Source organism: Artemia sp. Qi Xiang Cuo, chromosome 9 (assembly GCF_049724085.1).
Source record: "Artemia sp. Qi Xiang Cuo chromosome 9, ASM4972408v1, whole genome shotgun sequence".
Lineage (NCBI taxonomy): Eukaryota > Metazoa > Arthropoda > Branchiopoda > Anostraca > Artemiidae > Artemia > Artemia sp. Qi Xiang Cuo.
In genome coordinates this window covers 28,942,579-28,965,099 of record NC_142802.1, presented here as the reverse complement: position 1 = coordinate 28,965,099, position 22,521 = coordinate 28,942,579, and the positions used below count along the sequence as shown (strand labels likewise).

The 22,521-nt window shown below is 35.0% G+C and overlaps 1 protein-coding gene across 6 annotated transcripts in view; it reads left to right on the top strand.

Annotated features, from left to right (window-relative positions):
* The window catches only part of LOC148948535 (sialin-like), a 144,594-nt gene that overhangs the window by 18,399 nt on the left and 103,674 nt on the right, over nucleotides 1-22,521 (top strand). For 3 of the 6 annotated variants that reach the window (XM_089093967.1, XM_089093966.1, XM_089093969.1), the window contains exon 2: nucleotides 16,466-16,665. The exons of 1 other annotated variant lie outside the window; for it this stretch is intronic. In XM_089093967.1, coding sequence (XP_088950093.1) covers nucleotides 16,466-16,665 — 200 coding nt within the window. Of the gene's footprint in view, nucleotides 1-12,259; nucleotides 12,477-16,465; nucleotides 16,666-22,521 lie in introns of those variants that run through there. 2 more of the 6 variants (XM_089093968.1, XM_089093971.1) reach the window with 2 other exon arrangements.

Below are 22,521 nucleotides of genomic sequence, written 5' to 3'. Positions count from 1 at the left end.
ACACGTACACTTCAATTAGTTAAAAGTAACCTTGTAAAAACCTCCACTTTCGTCATATTCTCTGAATTATCATGGCCTGGTGATAAACTTATTTTTAAAAATGCTTGTACATTTAAATTAGTTTAAAAGATAAATTGTTATGTAAGAAGATTATGTGAAAAACATGTTCCTATGGAAAAGTCTCGCAAGACGAAATCAGATGAAAATTTAAGACGGCTATTTTATTCAAAACGGTCGAAAGAACCAAAATTGCCCCTTGAGATTATGTAATTTGTTAGGCAGTTTGAGCAAGGGCCCAAAATGGAACGAACGGCAAATTTGAGACTGCTTCGGTAATAAAGGCATTCAAAATCAAAACGAGTTAATTACGTATTTAACAAAGTCTGTAACATCATAGCATGTAAAAGACTTAGTTATGCAAAGGTTTTCATTTTGAATGATTGAAGGGCCCTTTGAGGGATCCTGGGGTTCATTCCTCTTCTAAAACCCTTACCACCTGTGTATTGCCCACATGCTGTACCTCCTTCAAGATTTTGACCATAATTGGTTTGTAAGGATTTCTGAGCTTATTGTTTGCCTTTCTGTAGTAAATATTGTATTGTAGACGCATAAAAAAATATATAAATACCTCAAACACATATTCGGTCTACTTTTTCACCCCTCCAGCACCTTTCTTCAAGCCTCGCAAATATAGACATGAGTTGTCTCTTTTAACTCAAGATCATTCTGAAATTACTAAGGGAATGTTCTTCAGTTAATAAGTTTTAATCTTACCATTAGATTTTGTTTGTCCCCCCCCTCCAGGTTCAAAAAAAATGTCGTTTTTATATTCCCATTGGGAAAAAAAAGAAAAAAACATCCCCGTCCCTAGGCTTTGAAAAAAATTGCCCCCCCCCCTCTGTCTCTCTCTTCTGACATTCTCATGTGATGTCATTGCACAAATAGTTATTACCAAACAGTTTGTGGTAGCGAATTGTAAGTGATGAGCTGCCCTATCTAAGGCCAACCAAATCTCTAAAAGGAGTTGTAATAACAATATATAGTACCACGTGGCACTTGGCACGTGGTAGGCTTGTATATATGTGATTCTCGAATTAAGTATTAGCATAATTATCATGTTATTCTGTAGTTTTAACTCATGAGGTGGCAAATCAGCAATTTCAATTGAATTAAGAAGTTCTGGTGGGAAATTTGAGGGATTTTCGCTCTACAGAAAGCAACCAACCAAAAAATATGAAATTTGAGAAGTTTTCGCACCACAGAAGGCATCCAGCCGAAAAAGAGAAGAAAATTGCTGACTAAAACATTTCACTGTCAAATGCTTCTCAGTTACAATGTGAAACTAAAGCAGTTTTGAAAATAAAGATATTGACTAGAAATGTTACATATAATGAGATAAAGTCAATTAAAAAGGACAGGATTTAAACAATAACAATAAACAGTTTTATAATAATCATAGGCAGCGCAATAGCGCTGCCTAAGTAAAGAACGATGTTGGCAAAATGTATTTTTTTTTCCATACCAGGGTACTTCGTATCGAAGGAGTTGGCGAAAACGGCACAAGGAGTAGCTTGTGCCCTTTTTAATAGTCAAAAGTGATTGGAAGGCAACTAACACCCCTTCCACGCCCACCATTTCCTGAAACACATCTAATCCAAATTTTGAGATAGCCATTTTGTTCAGCGTAGTTGATTTCCTCGTAGAAATTATGATTTTGAGGAGGACACTCCCCCACAGCGTTCAGGGCAAGGGTTGTAAGTTATGCCTTGGGGGCATGTAAGGTTTTTATAGAAGGCGTTGTCGTAGAAACTTCAAAAAAGGCTCATTCGATTGGAAATTCAAAGGACTAGTGCCCTTTTTAATAGTCATAAGTGATTGGAGGGCAACTAGCCCCCCCCCCCACACCAGTCATTCCCCCAAACACATCCAATCAAAATTTGAGATTACCATTTTGTTCAGCATAGTTGATTTCCAGATAGAAAATATGCTTTTGAGGAGGACAATCCCCTACAACCTTCAGGGCAATGCTTTTAAGTTTTGACCTGAGGGCATATAAGAACCATATTGGCACAATGTACTATTTTTTTTTTCCTTTAGTCCAGGTCACTTCGTAACAAAGAAGTTGTCCTAGAAACTTTGAAAGGGGCTCATTAAATTTGAAATTGAAATTGTTATTGCCCTACGTAATAGGTAAAACTGACACTTGGGCAACTAACACCCCATCCGGACCAACTATTATTCAAAGCACATCCAATCAAAATTTTGAGATAGCCATTTTTATCAGCATTGTTGATTCCCAGATAGAAATTATGTTTCTGAGGAGAAAACTCCCCCACAGCCCTCAGGGCAAGGGTTGTAAGTTATGCCCTGGGGGCATATAAGGTTTTTATAGAAGAAGTTGTCATAGAAACTTCAAAAAAATCTCATTTGATTGGAAATTCAAAGGACTAGGGCCCTTTTTAATAGTCGAAAGTGATTGGAGGGCAACTAGCCCCCCCCCCCCCCACACACACCCATCATTCCCCCAAACACAGCCAATCAAAATTTTGAGATAGCCATATTGTTCAGCGTAGTTGATTTCCAGATAGAAAATATGTCTTTGAGGAGGATACTCCCCCACAGCCCTCGGGGAAAGGGTTTTAAGTTATGCCCTGAGGGTATATAAGAACGATGTTGGTACAGTGTATTATTTATAATTTTTTTCCTTTACAGCAGGGCACTTCGTATTGAAGAAGTTGTCGTAGAAACTTCGAAAAGGGCTCATTCAATTGGAAATTGGACTGGCTTGTGGACTTTTTGATAGTCGAAAGTGATCGGAATGCAACTAACACCCCTTCCACGCCCACCATTTGCCGAAACACATCCCATCAAAATTTTGAGATAGCCATTTTGTTCATTGTGGTTGATTTTCAGATAGAAATTATGTTTTTGAGGAGGCAGTCCCCCAAAGCCTTCAGGACAAGGGTTGTAAGTTATGACCTGGGGGCATATGAGGTTTTTATAGAAGGTGTTGTCGTAGAAAATTCAAAAAAGGCTCTTTCGATTGAAAATCCAAAGGGCTAGTGCCCTTATTAATAGTCGAAAGTGATTGGACGGCAACTAATCCCCCTCTCACGCCCACCTTTTCCCCCAACACATCCAATCAAAATTTTGAGGTAGCCAGATTATTTAACGTAGTTGAAAGTTCTGGAAATTATGTTTTTTTTATAGGAAGACGACCACCCTAACACCCCTTAGGGCAAGGGTTGTAAGTTTTGTCCTGGGGGCATATAAGGTTTTTTTAGAAGGCTTTGTCGTAGAAACTTCAAAAAGGGCTCATTCGATTAGAAATTGAAATGACTAGTGCCCTTTTTAATAGTCGAAAGTAATTGGAAGGCAACTAACATCCCTTCCACGCCCACCATTTTCCCAAACACATCGAATCAAAATTGGGGGTATATAAGGTTTATATAGAACGCGTTGTCGTAGAAACTTCAAAAAGGGCTCATTCGGTTGGAAATTGAAATGGCTAGTGCCCTTTTTAAAAGTCGAAAGTGAATGGACGGCAACTAACACCTTTTCCACGCCCACCATTTCCCCAAACATCTAATCAAAATTTCCAATCATTTCCAATCGAATGAGCCCTTTTTGAGTTTCTACGACAATGCTTTCTATAAACACCTTATATGCCCCCAGGGCATAAATTACAACCCTGACCCTAAGGGCTGTGAGAGTGGTTGTAATCCTCTAAGACATAATTTTCAGAAGTTTCAACTACGTTAAACAAAATGGCAATTTCAAAATTTTTATTGGATGTGTTTTGGAAAATGGTGGGCGTGAGAGGGGTGTTAGTCGGTCTCCCATCACTTTCAACTATTAAAAAACTCACTAGCCCTTTCAATTTCCAATCAAATGAGCCCTTTTGAAGTTTCTACGAAAACGCTTTTAATAAAAACCTTATATGCCCCCAGGGCATAACTTACAACCCTTGCCCTGAGGGCTTGGGGGGGGGGGTTGTCACCCTTAGAGACCAAATTTCTAGAACTTTCTACTACGTTGAACACAATGGATATCTGAAAATTTTCATTGGATGTGTTTAGGGGAATGGTGCGCTTGAGAGGGTGGATAGTTACCCTCCAATCACTTTCGACTATTAAAAAGGGCACTAGCTCTCTCAATTCCGATTTCAATGAGCCCCTCTTGAAGTTTTTACGACAACTCTAACTATAAAAACCTAAAATGCCCCCAGGGCATAACTTACAACCTTTGCCCTGGGGGCCCTGGGGGTTTGTCATCCTTAAATACATGATTTCCAGAACTTTCAACTACGTTGAACAAAATGGCTATCTCTAAACTTTGATTGAATGTGTTTGGGGAAATGGTGGGTGTGGGAGATGGGTTAATTATTCCCCGCTCACTAAAGGGAAATTTTCATTTCCAAACAAATGAGCCCTTTTTGAAATTTCTGCACTAACTTTCTATATAAACCTTACTAGCCCCCAGGGCATAACTTACAACCATTGTACTGAGGGCTCTGAGGGGGTTATCGTCCTAAAAGACCTAATTTCCCAAACTTTCGACTAAGTTGAACAAAATGGATATCTCAAAATTTTGATTGGACGTGTTTGGGGAAATGGTGGGCGCGAAAGGGGGGTTATTTGCTCTTCAATCACTTTCGACTATTAAAAGGGCACTAGTCCTTTCAATTTCCAATCGAATAAGCCCTTTTTGATGTTTTTACAACATCGCTTTCTATAAAAACCTTATTTGCTCCAAGGGCATAACTAACAACCTTTGCCCTGAGGGTTGTTGGGGGGAGGGGGTTGTCATCCTTAAAGACCTAATTTCCAAGACTTTCAACTACGTTGTATAAAATGGCTATCTAAAATTTTTTATTGGATGTGTTTGGGGAAAATGTTGGCGTGAGAGGGGGGTTAGTTACCCTCAAATCACTTTAGACTATTAAAATGGGCACTAGTCCTTTGCATATCCAATCAAAAGAGCTCTTTCATGTTTCTACGACAGATTTCAATAAAATCTTATATGACCCCAAGGATTAACTTATAATCCTTGCTCTGAAGGCTCTGGGGGGGAGTGTCCTGCTCAAAGGTATAATTTCCTGAACTTTAAACTACATGAAACAAAACAGCTATCTAAAAATTTTGATTGGATGTGTTTGGGGAAAAGATGGGCGTGAGAAAGGGGTTAGTTGCCCCCAAATCACTTTTGACTATTAAAAATGGCACTAGCCCTTTAAATTCCCAAGCGAATGAGAATTTTTTCAAGTTTCTACGACAGAGATTTCAATAAAAACCTTATATGCCCCCAGGGTATAACTTATAACCCTTGCCCTGAAGACTCTGGGGGCAATGTCCTGCTCAAAGGTACAATTTCCAGAACTTTCAACTGCGTGGAGCAAAATGGATATCTAAAAATTTTGATTGGATGGGTTTGGAGAAATGGTGGGCGTGGAAGGGGTGTTAGTTGCCTTCCAATAACTTTCGACTATTAAAAAGGGCACTAGCCATTTCAATTTCCAATCGAATGAGCCCTTTTTGAAGTTTCTACGACAACGCGTTCTATCAAAAAAAATTATATGTCCCCAGGGCATAACTTACAACCCTTGCCCTGAGGGCTGTGGGTGAGTTTCCTCCTCAAAAACATAATTTCTATCTGGAAATCAACTACGCTGAACAAAACGGCTATTTAAAAATTTTGATTGGATGTGTTTGGGGAAAAGGTGGCCGTAAGAGGGGGGTTAGTTGCCCTCAAATCACTTTCAACTACTAAAAAGGCACTAGATCTTTGAATTTCCAATCGAATGAGCCCTTTTCGAAGTTTCTGCGACAAAGATTTCAATAAAAACTTATATACCCCCAGGGCATAACTTATAACCCTTCCCCTGAAGACTGTGGGGGGGGGGGTTGTCCTGCTCAAATATATAATTTCCTGAACTTTAAATTGCGTGGAACAAAATGGCTATCTCGAAATTTTGATTGGATGTGTTTGGGAAAATGGTGGTCGTGGAAGGTTTGTTAGTTGCCTTCCAATTACTTTCGACTATTAAAAAGGGCACTAGCCATTTCAATTTCCAATCGAATGAGACCTTTTTGAAGTTTCTGCGACAACGCGTTCTATAAAAACCTTATGTGCCCTCAGGGCATAGCTTACAACCCTTACCCTGAGGGCTGTGTGGGGGGGGGGGGGGGTTGTCATCCTCAAAGACCTAATTTCCAGAACTTAAAACTACGTTGAATAAAATGGCTATCTCAAAATTTTGATTGTATGTGTTTATGGAAAAGGTGGCCGTGAAAGGGGAGTTAGTTGCCCCCCAATCACTTTCGACTATTAAAAAGGGCACTATCCCTTTGAATTTCCAATCGAATGAGCCTTTTTTGAAGTTTCTACGACAATGCCTTTTATAAAAAAAAACTTATGTGCCCCCAGGGCATAACTTACAACCCTGGCCCTGAAGGTCGTGGGGGAGTGTTCTCCTCAAAAATATAATTTCTATCTGGAAATCAACTACGCTGAACAAAATGGCAATCTGAAAATTTTGATTGGATGTGTTTCGGGAAATGGTGGGCGTGGAAGGGGTGTTAGTTGCCTTCCAATCACTTTCGACTTTTAAAAAGGGCACAAGCCACTCCCACTTCCAATTGAATGAGCCCTTTTCGAAGTTTCTGCGACAACTTCTTCGATACAAAGTGCCCTGCTCGAAAGGAAAAAATAATAAATAATACAATTAGATATGCTTACATTTGAGTATGACATTTTGGCCTATCAATATATTATAGCAATGTTAGCTGTCTGTGAGCTAAAAGTTGACTGGAGAGATTTCATTTTAGATCAATAATTCAAGTTTTATAACCGAATATAATGAATTTTTTATTAATTGTGAAAGAATTGTCTTTCAAACATTTTTCTGATCTTTTTGCTGTTGACATAAAAACTCGGATCAAGGAACTAATTTAAAATTCTAGGCCAATTCAAATATCGATTTTAATTAATGTACTTTAATTTTCAATTTATTTTGTTTAAATTTAACTTATCATTATTTTTTTCTCTTTTTTACCAGAATGAATACAAAACGAACATAAATTAGATAAACATGATATTAGATATGGCCGTACTAGAAAAATTCAGAATAAATATGTTAATTATGATTTTAAAACTTACTTTTGTTTCACTAATTAAAATTCATGGCTTATTTAGATATCAGCTGACATTAGATATCTGATATCAGCATGTCCTAGGATGAAAGGATTAGACTGGCTTTGGAGTCTTCGACGGAAAGTTAATACAAAACAGAATGAAAACAGGGGTTAATGCTAAACCCTATGCTTTCTAAAAGCCAGAATATAATAATTACTTTATTGATAAAAATTCTTTTAAATGTTTTCACTTTTATAACTATAAGAAATAGAAAATTAGTTAAGATTTTAAGGAATAAATATCATCAGATTTATAGAAAATGCATCTAATAGAAATTTTGAGACAGCCTTTCTATTCAAAATAGTCTAAATATCATATAACCTGGCTTTTGGGGTTGAAACAAACCCCACAGATAAGAGGCGAGGATTGTAAGTTATGCCCAGGAAGGGATGGTTGTTTAAATTTAGAAGAGGCTTTGTCTCTCTCCCTGAAAAAAAAAACTGTCAATATAAAAAGAACAGAAATTAATTAAAAAAAACTTTTTCCACAACACAATTTTTTCAAAAAAAAAGTTAATAACTCCTTAAAACCAAAAATGAACAAAACTAGAATCAAATAATCCCCCAAGCATACATCTACCAAAAGTAAGTATCAATAAATAAATGAAACCCGAAACAAACAGAAATTAAAATAAGTCAAACTCAAAACGAGCAAAAATTAATATGAGTAGGGCTCTAAACCCAATGCGTTCTAAAAGCTAGAATATAATTTGTATTTTACTGAAGAAAATTCAAATGAATTTACTGAAAAAAATGTATATGGTCAGTTTAAAGAACGAAATAGAATCAAATAATCTACCAAGCATACAACTACCACAAATTAGTATCAATAAACAAATGAAACCCAAAACAAACATAAATTAAAATATGTCAAACTCAAAACGAGCAGAAATTAATCTGAGTAGGGTTCTAAACCCTATGCTTTCTAAAAGCCAGAATATAATTTGTACTTTATTCAAAAAATTTTTTTTAATGTTTTCACTTTTATAACCTTAAGAAATCAAAAATTAATTAAGATTTTATGGAATAAATATTGGCTAATGTACATTAAACTGACAATACATATTTTTTTCAGTAAATTCATTTGAATTTTTTTCAGTTCTTTACTGAAAACGTTTGACACTAAGAGATCAAAATCTTATTCTATTGCCAAATAAATTTAGAAGAAGACCCATAACAACACTGCCCTAGAGGCCATCTATGTTTGTAGAGTAGGTATATATAAAAAAAGCAAAAGTTCAGTAGCCAAGGGAAAATTTTTCATTGGTCGTCATTGTATTCAGTCTTTTGAAGTAATAGTATTCATAGTATTCAGTCTTTTGAAGTAAGGAAAACATTTAAAGGTGTTTTAACGGAACTGGACTGAGTACTAATTTTACCAAAATTAAACTAAAAAGTATAATATCCGTGTCATGAAAACTCCAAGGCACTAAAATTAGGTGGAACACAAGTCAAAAAGCCATTTTTGAGAAGCTATTAAAATCTTAGTCAATACTTTAAGCTTTTACTTCTTATCAGCCAAATAATAACATCGGGCTATAACAGAAACTTATGAGGAGATGAGACAAATAATAAGCGCAAAAATAGTCAACTTCATACCATCTGATGGCAAGTAGACTTGTAAATGTCTACTTGCCAGTTTTTTCACTACTGGTCGTGACTCTTTTCATAATAGTTTGTTTTTTTCTCTCCTAAAGCTGAAATCAATTTTAGACTTATTCCTTCAACATTAAAAGCAAGTTTTGAGAATTGAAATAACTTTTAATTCAGATAATGATTTAATGTGTGGGTCTCTTGGATGCAGATTGCAACGGAATCTCTTAAGAAGACTCAGATTAAAATGTGGATGTGCAAACTGTAAGGAGATTCAGGCAAAATCTCTTATTAAAAGTTGTCCCAAATCTTGGGTCATAACTATGTTCATAATTATCTTATCATAATCTTGTTTCATTAGTTCAGATGTGCCGGTGCATGTAAGCCTGAAGAAGAGGCTTTTGGTCGTCTACTTCCCTAACGTTAGACTACTTTGCCTTGTTTTGTAACAGAAAAATTTGAATATTTGTCAGGTAGGTGTAGGGGTCTTAAAATGTTTCATTTTCTAACGTGTTCATCTGTTACTGACTTAAAATTCTTTAAGTACATGGAGATCCAGGAGAAAAAAAAAAGAAGAAAATACGCGTTTTCACAGACATTCTTGACGGTAATGAGTCCGAAACGTCAGAGTCAAGAGAAGGTCTCAAACCTTCAAGTCAATCTGAAGATTGCAGCAGCTTGGATTCTGAAGCCATGATAGAACAGCCTCCTAAAAAAAAAAGACTCCAAGCAGAGATTTCTTTGAGAAATAGCCAAGTAAACTTTCTCAGAGGCGAATTGATGATCCCATAGTGGAATACATAATTGAAGAAATGCGGCCTCTTGTAACTGTGGAGAAAAAAGCTTTCAAAAACCATGGGCAAGTCTTGGCTCAAAGAAATTCTCAACATAATACTGTGAAAAACATTTTCGGTGTATGTGACAAGATTGGACAGGTTTGCCCCAAACTAAACCTACCAAAGTTGAAAGTGATTGAGATTCAGTTTCTTGAAGAGTATACCAAGGTAACTAAGCCTGTCGTCAGGGCACTTGACATACTACAGGGGGACAACCTTAAATAAGGTTGTATAGAGGTTGGTTACAAAATAATACTTTTATTTATGCCATCAAATTACACAGTCTAGGTATATATATTATATATATATATATATATATATATATATATATATATATATATATATATATATATATATATATATATATATATATATATATATATATATGTATATATATGTATATATATATATATATATATATATATATATATACATATATCTAGCATTAATATTTAAAAAGATTTATGCATTGACCAGGTGTCACAAAACTTAGCTAGAACATTACAACTACTAAAAAACCCTGGTTAAAACTTAAAAGTTACTTATGAAAAATAAAACATGATATATAAATAAGTATTGGAATTAATTCCAATTAATACTTTGTTAACTGTTTACGTAACCAGTAAGACAGATTATATTTTGAACAAACACAATAAGCAAGATTTCTTTTTAACAAAAACAAAAGTACTCGAAATACCAATTCAATATATTTACATAGATAATTTATACTGACATAAGTTATGTTGATACATAACTTAATTGTTTAAAAACAAACAATAATTATGTACCCTTACAATTTATTTAATTACTGCAATATTTATTCTTGGTAAAAATTTTATATAGATCAAACTAGACATACAATCAGATAAGTCACTAGGCGTAACCACCGCATAAAAATACATTGTTTCCTGCCGCTTTTGTACAGACAAAAATAAGGCTTTTCCTGGGAGTTGTTTAATTATGCCTATTAGGGACTATTCACTTTTTTTTAATGTGATTTTACTCAGGTAAATATTGTATCCGCTATTTATATATGAAGGAAACGTCAACTCTAACAAATAGATTTTAAGACGATAACAGAGAACGGAGATTAGCCTTTTCTTAAGGTCTTAGCAACAGTTCTTACAACAAGACTTTGTTATTAAAAGTTATATATTTGCAATTTCGAACGATAAAAATTCCATATTTAAAGGTTTGCAAAATACATTCATAACCATACATTTCCTCAATAACATTAGTTACCACTATATACATTTATTATTCTATATATATTTCTGTATACATTTATTATTCGCATATTTTTAATCTTTCTATTCCAACTTTTTCTTTTGTTCTTTATTTAACAAATTTTCTCAGAAATTAAGTTCAGCTCTCTCTCTGTCAGTATCTTTATAGCGATTTCTGAGGTTTTTAAGTGTCTTAGGATTTTTGGCCCTTTCTATTTTGTAGCTTTTATGTCCTTACGGGACAAGGCTAAGTTTAGGAATTAGATTTGATAAGGCTCCAAGTTTGGCTATTCGACTTTTTACCTGCCATGATACTACCAATGAATTTTGCTTCTGCTTGGAGATTCGCTTACCACGGGCTGCTTTCGGTAGCTCAATATAAAGTTTCTAGGTTCTCTTCTCATCAGCTACAGCTGATAAGACTGTTATGAACCTGTACACAATAATTAATTATTTATAGGAAAACTTTATTTGTGGCCATATTCTTTTCTTGGTCTCTTTCCATTTTCAAGAAGGTGGCCCTACCTCAAAGGTTTTCTTTTTTCCTTGTCTTCGTATTTTGTTCCTTTTTATACACCGTTCGTTTGCTTAAGCTGTCTTTTTTTAAATTCGTCTCCATATCCGTGTATCAATTTAAAGGAAAGTTGGCGAATCTTTAAAGTGCGCGGCCATTGCCATCACCATAACAAATTTTATCATCTAATTTATGCGGTTTTCCCACTCTCTGAAAACATTACTTATTTTCTTCGAAAGATAATTCTAATAGATTCTGAAGAACAATGATTATTACGGCCTAGGGTATGCCCTTGTCCACTAAGAATTCCCTCTAACATAATATGCCACTTATTTGTACTATTTTAGTACAAAAATCTTGTACTAATCTTGTACTTATTTATACAAAGATCTAGATTAGGACATACGAAATTAGGCCCTGTTTAAACCTATATTTATACCTCTCTTGTTTTATTTATCAGATTTTTCAAGCAAAAATATTCCCTATATCCATGTTTAAGGGATGGGGGTTGGCTATCCTTACGATTAATGATTTATTTTTCCAAATTTGCCAAATTTTTCCATATAACGGCGTTTATTAATTTTCTGGGTTCTTAAAACGCAAATATATTGGATTGTTTTTGTTTTGTTTTTTTTTGTTTTTTTACGTGATATTTTGTCTTAAATACGCATCAATTACTGGTTTAAAAATTTAAAAGTTTCGGCAGTTTCCAGCCTAATTATTACTTTCAATGGAATATCTAAAGTATTTAGCAGAGTCCATGAAAGCGCTTATCTACTTAAAACGGAAATACTCTTGATAACTCTTCGTTTTGAAAGCAAGGAAAGTAGGCTTCCGTTCATTGTCTGTGTGTTTTCCCGTCGTATAATGTTCTCTTTTTTTTAAGTGACTGTGTTTATTTTGTGTTAGGGTGTCAACGGTTTGAGGTTCGAGTGTTTGGGCTGGCAGAGGTGACATTCTAATTGACATTCACCCAAAATTGTCTGTTTGTGACCTGTTACCGATGTCAGGGTATTTTGGCATCTGCTTACGTGATTTTTTACACTAGGGGGAAACCTCTTAAAAATCTCCTCTCGAATTGAGGATTTTAACGCACCTGTATCAAGTAAACACGGTAAATTTTTGAAACATTCAATTTTAAAACAACACAAAATCGGTAAATTATTTTTATATCCGTATCACAAAATTCTAAACTATGTAGGGGTCTTTGAAAAGGTGCAGCTCTGTCGACCCTTACAGGCTGGTTCCTCCGTTTAAATGTCCACTATCATTTGTCCAAAAGTTTTGGGGGCTTTCTCAGTTCTCTTTCGTGTTACTATTTTGACCCTGGGTGTTGTTTACCGTTTGATTCCTAGGGATAAGTTCAGGAATATCATCTAGTGCTTGCCAAGTATTGATTGTTCCCTGCCTTTTTGAATTTCTGCCACCCTGTACTCTGAACTGGTGTCTTGTGTTTGTATTTTGGGCCTTCCTTATGAATTCTATGCCAACAATCTGCCGCATAGTGATGTGGTTTGCCACAATAATAGTAATTGAATCTTTTTCTATATTGCTTGGTGATCTGCCGTTGCGCATGGGTCTATAGCTATTTCTGTATGTTGTTGACCTGTCACTATTTGCTCTACTATTGTCTTCAGGAGGAGGAGGAGGGGGGTTTCCACAACGCTTGGTATTCCAAGACATTAAGGATCTAATACCATGGGATTGGTCATCAAATGGGTAGGGGTCAGTCCATGGTGATAGATTTTGGCCTTCCTCGCGCGTTTTTGGTTTACGCTCTATCTCCACAAATTTCAGACGCTTTTGCCCCCTTACATAGTTTACATTTTCTTCGTTTCCTGTGCTATTTATTGACATCTGATCAAACTTTTTCATAACCTCGTCAGTTTTTACCTTTGTTTCTACTAGGACTATAGCCTGCTCGAGATTTTAATGTTTCCGTGATAATATTAACCTTAGTAGCTTTTTATGGTAGCCGCTGTGTAAAAGTATGTAATTGTACTTTTTGTACCGTCTCGTCACTTCCGCCTTTTTCCAACTGTAAGCACACAGACCGGCAAATTTTGTTTGCATACTCCCTAATACTAGTTCAGGCATTGAATGTAACTACCTCTGTTCTTATTCTTTCGGAAACACTCGTTTCTGTGAACCTTGTTTTAAAAGATTCTATTAGAGTGCTAATGTCCTTTGGCTCTTTTTCTTAAACTGACTCAAAATGTTTAAGCGCACTTCCCATTAATCTAGCTGCAAAGCATCGCTCTTTGACCTTATTTTCAAACGTATCTGTTAATTCGTCAAAAATTTTTAATTTTCCGATGAACTCATCGAAATTCAAAATTCCCACGTATCTGGTATAGTTTTGGCAATTTCAAGCGCCGTTGATAGGGAAACCATTTTGTCATCTGGTAAAGCCATTTTTGTTTTAATATTCAACTTTTATTTAGTCTTCTCGACCCAGTAATTTCCGCAATGCCACCAGTTGTAGTAAAGTAAGGTTGCCCACCAGCTGGTATAACGTAGATTTCGGTTGGTACCTTATTACGCCCCTTGTAGGGGGTATAGTTAAGGTCCGAGGGAGAGTAAACTCGGTAGCGTGTCCCAAGGATTTTGTCCCACTAATTACCTTGAGCATAGCGACTTGAAATTACTCGAGAAGCTTAAGTAAGGTTGTATAGAGATTGGTTACAATATAATACTTTTATTTATGCTATCAAAATTACACAGTCTATATATATATATATATATATATATATATATATATATATATATATATATATATATATATATATATATATATATATATATATATATATATATATATATATATATATAGAGAGAGAGAGAGAGAGAGAGAGAGAGAGAGAGAGAGAGAGAGAGAGAGATATATATATATATATATATATATATATATATATATATATATATATATATATATATATATATATATATATATATATATATATATATATATATATATATATATATATATATATATATATATATATATATATATATATATATATATATATATATATATATATATATATATATATATATATATATATATATATATATATATATATATATATATATATATATATATATATATATATATATATATATATATATATATATATATATATATATATATATATATATATATATATATATATATATATATATATATATATATATATATATATATATATATATATATATATATATATATATATATATATATATGCCATGGGAACTCCTGGTTCCAGGTAATCAACTATTATAAGCAATCTACGATACAATAAGATATTTGAATACTTACAACATTCCAACAGTATTCCAACAATATTCCAAGGTATGTCTAAAATGAAACGGACAGAGTTTACCCCGGCAAATAGTTTTGTGTTTTTCTTGTTTCAAAAATCGTAGTTTATATATCAAATCTCAACCGCCTTAATCCGGCCAATTTACGTACTTAGTCAGGAAAGTGGTTATTTAGCATTTTCTTTTCAAGCCCACACATCCCAGTAAGCGTACTTTTATATTAATAAAAAGTGGTATTTCCAAACTTTGCATCTTGTATTTTTTTTGCGTTATAAATGTTTTATTTCATATTAAATTATTTTGCTTAATTAGATGGTTACCACAATTGATGTGATTTGTGACAAATTTAAATATATTTCGCTAGCCAAAGCTGAGGATCAGTTGACTGATTGTGATGCCGAGGACAGTAAAGTGACAATCGATTCTGATGACTTTTTTGTTACTTTCAGCAGGGATGGTGTTGGGACGAGCACAGGTTCTTCTTTTGGCTGTAATATTAAAGTTCAGTTACTTGGGCTCATGGACAATAAAAACCATTCGATTAAGTCCTCTAAAGAATATCCAGACGCTGCAAGGGTTTTCCAAAAGTTCAATACTGCCATACCATCGTCTGTTCCCGTAGAAGGTTTTTCTCTGTTTGGGGCTTGATTTTTATTTCAAAGCAGAGCCATCTTGTAGATAAGAAGTTTGAAAACTTTTTTTTTAAGCAAACTCCAAGCTTTGATAATGCATTTTGTGAGAATTTTCATCATAAGCGGTATGCTTTGACAAAAAGGTGTTTTGTAGCTAAACTAATTTGTATTTTAAATATATATTTTGTAATTAAATGATAGCTACTTCCCTGGCAATGTATTTCCAATTAATAATTGATTACTTTTTGGTATGACTAATTTGTATTTATAATTAACGACATTTAAAATTATTTACCACAACTCTGGGTATAGGGCTAACAACCCCCATGCCTTCTCAAAACCTGAACATAATTTGCACTTTACTAAAAAAAAAAAATAACCGTGGATCATCACTTTAATATACATATACTGATATTTATTCTTTAAACTCTTAATAATTCTTTTTTAAAAGGCACTTAAACTTCTACAATGGGGTTCTCTGATTGTTTTGTAGTTAGGGAGGGAGGAAGATACCTCAAAGGGTTCCTTTTAATGCCAAAGCATCCCAGCTCTCATTCAGCCATCAGAATAAATACAGAGTTAGTTCTAAGGGGGGGGGGGTGAGATAGTAACTGATATATTTTCCCCAGGGCCGTAGCCGGGGTTTTGTTTGGAGGAAGTGTGTGTTTTTTTAGGGGGGGGAGGGTGTACAAAAGAAACTTTTAAAACTCATCAAAATGTGAGTTTGATATCTACTCCCTTATGATTTCTGGGAATATATCTGGTCTATCCTGTTATTCTGAAAGTAATGAGTAATATGAAACCACAAAACGAGCAGAATTTATTCTGCATATTAATTATTTCCTCAGGGGATATTTTCCGTGGGGAGGGTGTATTTTCCAGAGGGGGTATTTTCCGAGGGCATTATTCTCAAGGGGGGGTATTTCCCAGGGTTTTATTTTTCACGGGGGTATTTTCCAAGGGTGTAAACGCCGGTCATCGCCATGAATCTTTTTATAAAAAAGGGCAATTGTGTTTTACATTTTCCGATGGTAATGCTGAAGTTTTCTATTATTTTTCTGAATCCACCTGAGTATTTCCTTTCACAGCCTAATAGTTTCAAATTGTTTGACATTGCTTATTTTCTATTTACAGTAATATTTATTTTTAGCCAAACTATTTCCATCATGTCGAATGAGCTTGGCCCTTATGGTGATGACGGGGACGTTTATACTCTTTCATCTCCGGATAAACTTGAACTTTGCAATTGTCTGTATGGTTAAAGAAAAACCTATGAACAGTACTACGAATACATCAAAAGCAATATGCAGACAATTAAATAACACAGATGACGGAGGAGCAGACTTAGAGGTAATGAGGTAGGCTTTTTATTAAAAAAGCATTAAAAAATTAATTTAATTACTATTACGATGTATGCTTAGACATAGCCAGGGGTGTAAGAAGGTCAGCAGGTCCAAAAATGTCTTTTAAAAGGAGCATAAAAGAAGGTGTCTTACAGCTTTACCTCGTTTCATAGTGAGTTTTCTCCTATACCCCCTCCCCCTCCTATTCTGGAGATGCCAATAAAAGCAAGTCAGCACGAATCAAGTTCATCTTGTCAAAAATGAATACCCGTCAGTCCTTGTAAGTGGTTATTTAATAATTACAGGGGTTTAAGCAATTGGCAATCAATACTTAGAAATTTATGATAGTTCCCTCTAGCAGACTGTGTTTACTAACTGCTTCTTTGTGGGATTTAGCATAATAACACACACAAAAATGAGAATTCTTGTCAAATTTTAAGGAAGAAACATAATGATTATTTTAATACAAATGTATTCGCCACAAAAAATTTAGCCATTCAATTTTAGTTGAACGCTAATTTCTTCTATCCATGCTTTGCTCTTTTAAATGCAACTCGTCAGCTGATCAAAAAATTCAGACTCAGACATTTCAATAGCAAATATTTGAAGGATTCTATCGAGTTTTCATTAAAGCGCAAATAGAACTGATTTTTAGATAAAAATGTCTCCTTGTGGAATTTGTGACACAATTAGATCTTTGAGTCACTTTAAATCTTTCGTAAAATACTGCATAGGTTTATTCGGTGATTTGGTCACACAGAGGTGGATCATATGAGACATTAATTTTCACTCACACTAACTAAACAAAAATTAAAATAAAACTACAAATTTTGTGTTGTTCAAATACTTGTGAACTTGATTCTAAGCTAATATATCCTGATTTTTACCATGAGTTATTTCTTTGGATAAACTTTTTAAGAAATCCAAAAAAGAAACTTTCTCTAAGAAACGTAAACAGCCATATTAAACTTAAGACTAGCAGAAAGAGTCCTATAATAATTCGAACGCATAACAACCAGAAACTCCTATCAAAGAATAAATGACACCCAAGTGGCACTGAAATTAAAATAAATAATCATATCAACATAAAGATAATATATAGAGTTATAGACGAATAATAAATTTAAAAAAAGAATAAAATTTAAATTGAACATTCAATCGAAACTTAAAACGAACAAAAATTACTGCAAACAGGGATTTTAATATTTCCCCTTCCCTCTCCCCTAACCGTAAAAGTTCTAAAGCCTATTTCTCCCGCACAAGCATTGCTTCAGGGAATCGATGATGTATATATATTTTTTTTTTTTTTTTAAATAAACCCATTGTTACTTATTGATTCATTTGTGCTTTATGTAAACTATACCGCTTGTATTTCGAACCATCTGCTTTAATTTTTAAAGCATCGACGAAAAATCGAAAATAAATCATTACTGTAATCAAGATAACTGGTAAGAACTAATGAATAAAAACGAAATACTTAATACAATGAATTGAATTCCTGCAAATCCCACTAATTCAAAATTCTATTTCACTGTATTTTTGTATTTTTCAATGTTGTAAATATGAAAAAAGTTCATTATATATTTTGCTCTCAGTAAAGCGAAAATGACTCAATAGGCCTTAGAACTTATATGGCTACGGGAGGAGGGAAGGGGTAGTAGGCAAACTCCTGTTTGTATTAATTTTGATTGTTTTAAATTTGACTTGAATATTCTTCAACTTTATTTTCTGTTTGTTTTCAGTTTCATTTATTCTTTGGTTATAATTCCTGGTCGTTATGAGTTTGAACTATCTTAGGACTTATTTCTGCTGGTCTGGCTCATTATTTTCGGGGATTTTTTTTTAATTAATTTCTGTTCTTTTTTGATTGCCAGAGTGTTGTTCTTAGTTTACATAATGAATATTTCCCCAGTTCCTCGCGTCTTCAGCTTAAGGGTTAAAATATCCGATTATAATGTATGAGTTCTAATTAATGTCTTTTGATTTGTTTCAACGTCCCCCTCAACATTCCCAGAAAGTTTCAACTAAATGCCATCTGCCGCTCCTGAGATATTAAAAATACACCCTTTTGAGAACCATAGTGTCCTTCTGAGAACTATAGGATGCACATAGTGCCTTATAGTTCTACATCCCTCTCAACCTTATCTGAAATGTTGAACTTAATACCCTTAACTGTTCTGGAGATACTGTACAAATCCCTTTCCCATTTTAACTAGCAGGATTTCCCTTGTATTTTTTTACTTACTTCAAAATCTCCTAAAAGTCTCATTTAAATACCATTTGCCAATCCTGAGATATTGCCTATCCACCCTTTTGACAACCGTAATGGACATAGTTGTATTTTGATTAAGTTCGACATCCTGCTCAATTTTCACTGAAATTTTCAGCTTAATACCCTCAGCTATTCCTGAGATGTTGCAGACATTCCGTTTTGACAACTAGGATACCTTAGCACTCCATTAAAGTTTCAACTTATTACCCGTGGCAGTTCCTAAGACCAACAGAAATACAGCTAGATATGCCCTTTTGATGACTTGGATGCTCTTAGTGTCTTTTGATCTAGTGCAACATCCCCCTCAACAATCCCACTTAGTACAATGGTTCTAGTTGTAATAGTAGAATTTGCAGTAGTATATACTTATAGTGAAACTCACAATCGTGGTAGTAGTAGCAGTATTAGCAGTAATAGGAGCTAGAGTTGCAAGTAGTAGCTGTTGCTGTCTTGAGTTGTCGCATTTGCAGTTACAAGTTGTCACAATCTCAGTAGCAGTTGCAAGTAGTTACAGTCGAAAGTAGCCACAGTCGCAGTTGAGTTGCATTGATTTTCACAGACTTAAGTACTTGCAGTCGCAAGTACTCATGGTCGCAAGATGCCGTGTTAGCAAATATTCGCAGTTACCAGTAGTCAAAGTCATAATTGTAAGAAGGCTTTAGTCGCAGTTCCAGTCACAAGCAGTCACTGTCGCTTTTATTCGTAGTCCCAAATAGCCACAGTAGCAAGTGCTTAAGTTGCAAGTAGTTAGAGGTACCAATGCAAGTAGTCATAGTCACAGTCACAGGTAGTCGCTGTCACTTATATTCGCAGTCACAAATAGCCTCAGTAGCGAGTAGAAGTTGTAAATAGATATAGTCGACGATGCAAGAAGTCAGAGTCACAAGTAGTCGCAGCAGTCGTCGCAAGTAGTCGTAGTCATAATTAGTCTCCATCTTAGTTGCAAGTAGTCGTAGTCTAATTCATAAATAGTCACACTTGCAAGTAGCTAAAATCGCAGCCGCGATTTAATGCCCTTAGCCACTCCTAAGATATTGTAGATCAACCCTTTGATAACTTCGATGCACACAGTCTCTTTGATTTAATTTAATACCCCCTCAATAACCCCCTAAATTCCAGCTTAATACCCTAGGCGTTTTTTGACACACCCATGATCAAACTGCCCCCTCTCCTTTTCAATAATAAATCCTGCGTTTTGATCTTGTTCAACATTCCCCTTAACATTTCCTGAAAGAAGTCGCAGTCACAATTTGCCGCAGTTACAAATTGTCTCAGTCGCAATTAGTTATAGCCGCAGTCGCAACTAGTCGTAGTTGGAGCTGCAGCAACAGTAGTAGTAGTGGCCCTGGCAGTTTCAACTTGATACTCTTAGCTGTTCCTAAGATGTTACAGATTTTCCCTGTTGATTGTCTGGATGCGCACAGTGCCTTTTGATTTATTTCAGCATCCTTTTCAACATTCCTTGTAGTTTTACCTCAACTCCCTTAGCTTTTTTGGACACACCCAAGTCAAACATTCTTTCTTTACCAATGATAAATCGTGCTTGTTAACAATGGGCAAATTACATCATACCCAGGGGGCTGTGGAGGGCTTGGCATCCGTGGAGGCATAGTTATTAAGTCTTTAGACTAATTTGAAAAAAATTAGTTTTTCAAAGTTTTGATCTCTAAACAGGACAAGTAGGGAGGGGCTGACTGCCTTCTGATCACTTTCGAACATTCCCCTGAACACGCCCTGCAGGTTTCAATTTAATACCCTCAGTTGTTTTAAGACGTAACAGATACGCCTTTTTCATAAACTGGATGTACATAGTGTCTTTTGATTTAGTTCAGCATATTGCTCAATATTCCCCAAAGTTTCACCTTAATGACTTCCGAAAATTAGGTTAGTGTTGAGGAGATGGGACATCTAAAAAGTGCAAGGAGGCTGGTTGCCCTCCGATCACTTTTCGATATCCCCTTCAACATACCCAGAAAGGTTTTACTTAACAACCTCAGCTGTTGCTTAGATATTGCTGATACACCCTTTTGACAGCCAGCATGCACATTACTGTCGGTATTTCCTTGAAGTTTCACCCAAATACCCTAAGCCTTTTTAGAGACCCACAATCAAACTTGCCCCCTTATCCAAATTAAAAAACCTTATGAGAGGAAACGCTTTAGCTCTGCTTATAGTAAAGAGCTATTAGTTTTCAATGCATTATTATTTTTTGCTTGTTTCTTTCTTTGTCAGTGCCACTTCATATGGAAGTGTTAGGTTGTATAAACTTCGAAAGGGACTCATTCAATTGGAAATTGATAGTTCTAGAGTCTTTTCTAAAAAGTTATTGGAGGGCAACGAGACCTCTCCTACGCCCTCTCTCCCTTAAGGACATCCAATCGAAGTTTCGAGATAACTACCTTGTTTAAAATAGTCCAAAGGTGAAATAATTATCTCTCCCGGGTTTGCATAGCCCCCCACAGCCTCTGGGACAAGAGCTGTAAGTTATAAAAGTTGCCCATTACTTACATGTAAGGTTTTCATGAGACAAGAGGCATGTTTGATCCTAGGTATCCAAGAAGGCCTTGGGTATTAAGGTGAAACCTTAGTGAAATGTTGAGAGAGATTTAGAACAAGACTAAATCCTGCTCTGTGCATGCTGGCAGTCAAAAGCGTATCAGCAATATCTAAGAAACAGCAGAGGATATTAAGTTGAAACTTGCACGGTGTGTTTAGGGTTATGTTGAAGAGTAATTCCCCTTACCATTTTTAGATACCCCTTCCCCTCATCACTAGTCGAAATTGCCCCCTCGTCGTCTCCAGGGATGCCCTGCCCCTCACAGCCTCTGGAGCAAGGATTGTAAATTATGCAAAGTTTTAATACCGAAATGTTAGAGTGATGTGCTCCCTCCCTGCCTCCGAGGATGCCCCCTTCCATGCCTCTTTTTAGTTGTCCCCTCCTAAGAAATGACCGAAATTTGGAAATAACTACCTTGTTCAAAATAGTCTAAAGGTCAAATAACCATGCCTCCAGGGATGACATTACCCCCACAGCCGAAACTGTGAAAGTTCTAAGGCATTTTGCGTAATTTGCTCTTTACTGAAAACATATTACGAATTATAATATGGATATAAATAATATATGAATGACACGTGAAATATGCATACACAGTACGGATTATGAATTGTTATATTATGATTGTTTTATAACATTGAAAAAAAAAGTGAAATAAAATTATTGACTGATGAGATTTCTAGGATTATCATAATTATATATATTATGTGTTCAGTTTATTTTCATTGGTTATTTCGAGTCATGTTGATTATTATAGTGATTGTTTATTTTTTGCCAATGCTTTGAAAAATTAAAGCACACTGTTCAAAAATATAGTCTTCAATAAATTGCAAGTTACACAACAAGCCTTAGCACTTGTAAGGCTAGGGGATGGGGAAGGGGACAGTAGCTGAACTTCTGCTTGTAGTCATTGTGTCCGTTATATGTTTGACTCGAATATTCAATTCAATTTTTACTCGTTTTAAGAATTATCTATTTATCTTTATCAGTATCTGTCATCTTTATGTTTGATAGGATTTTATATTCTAATTTCTGCT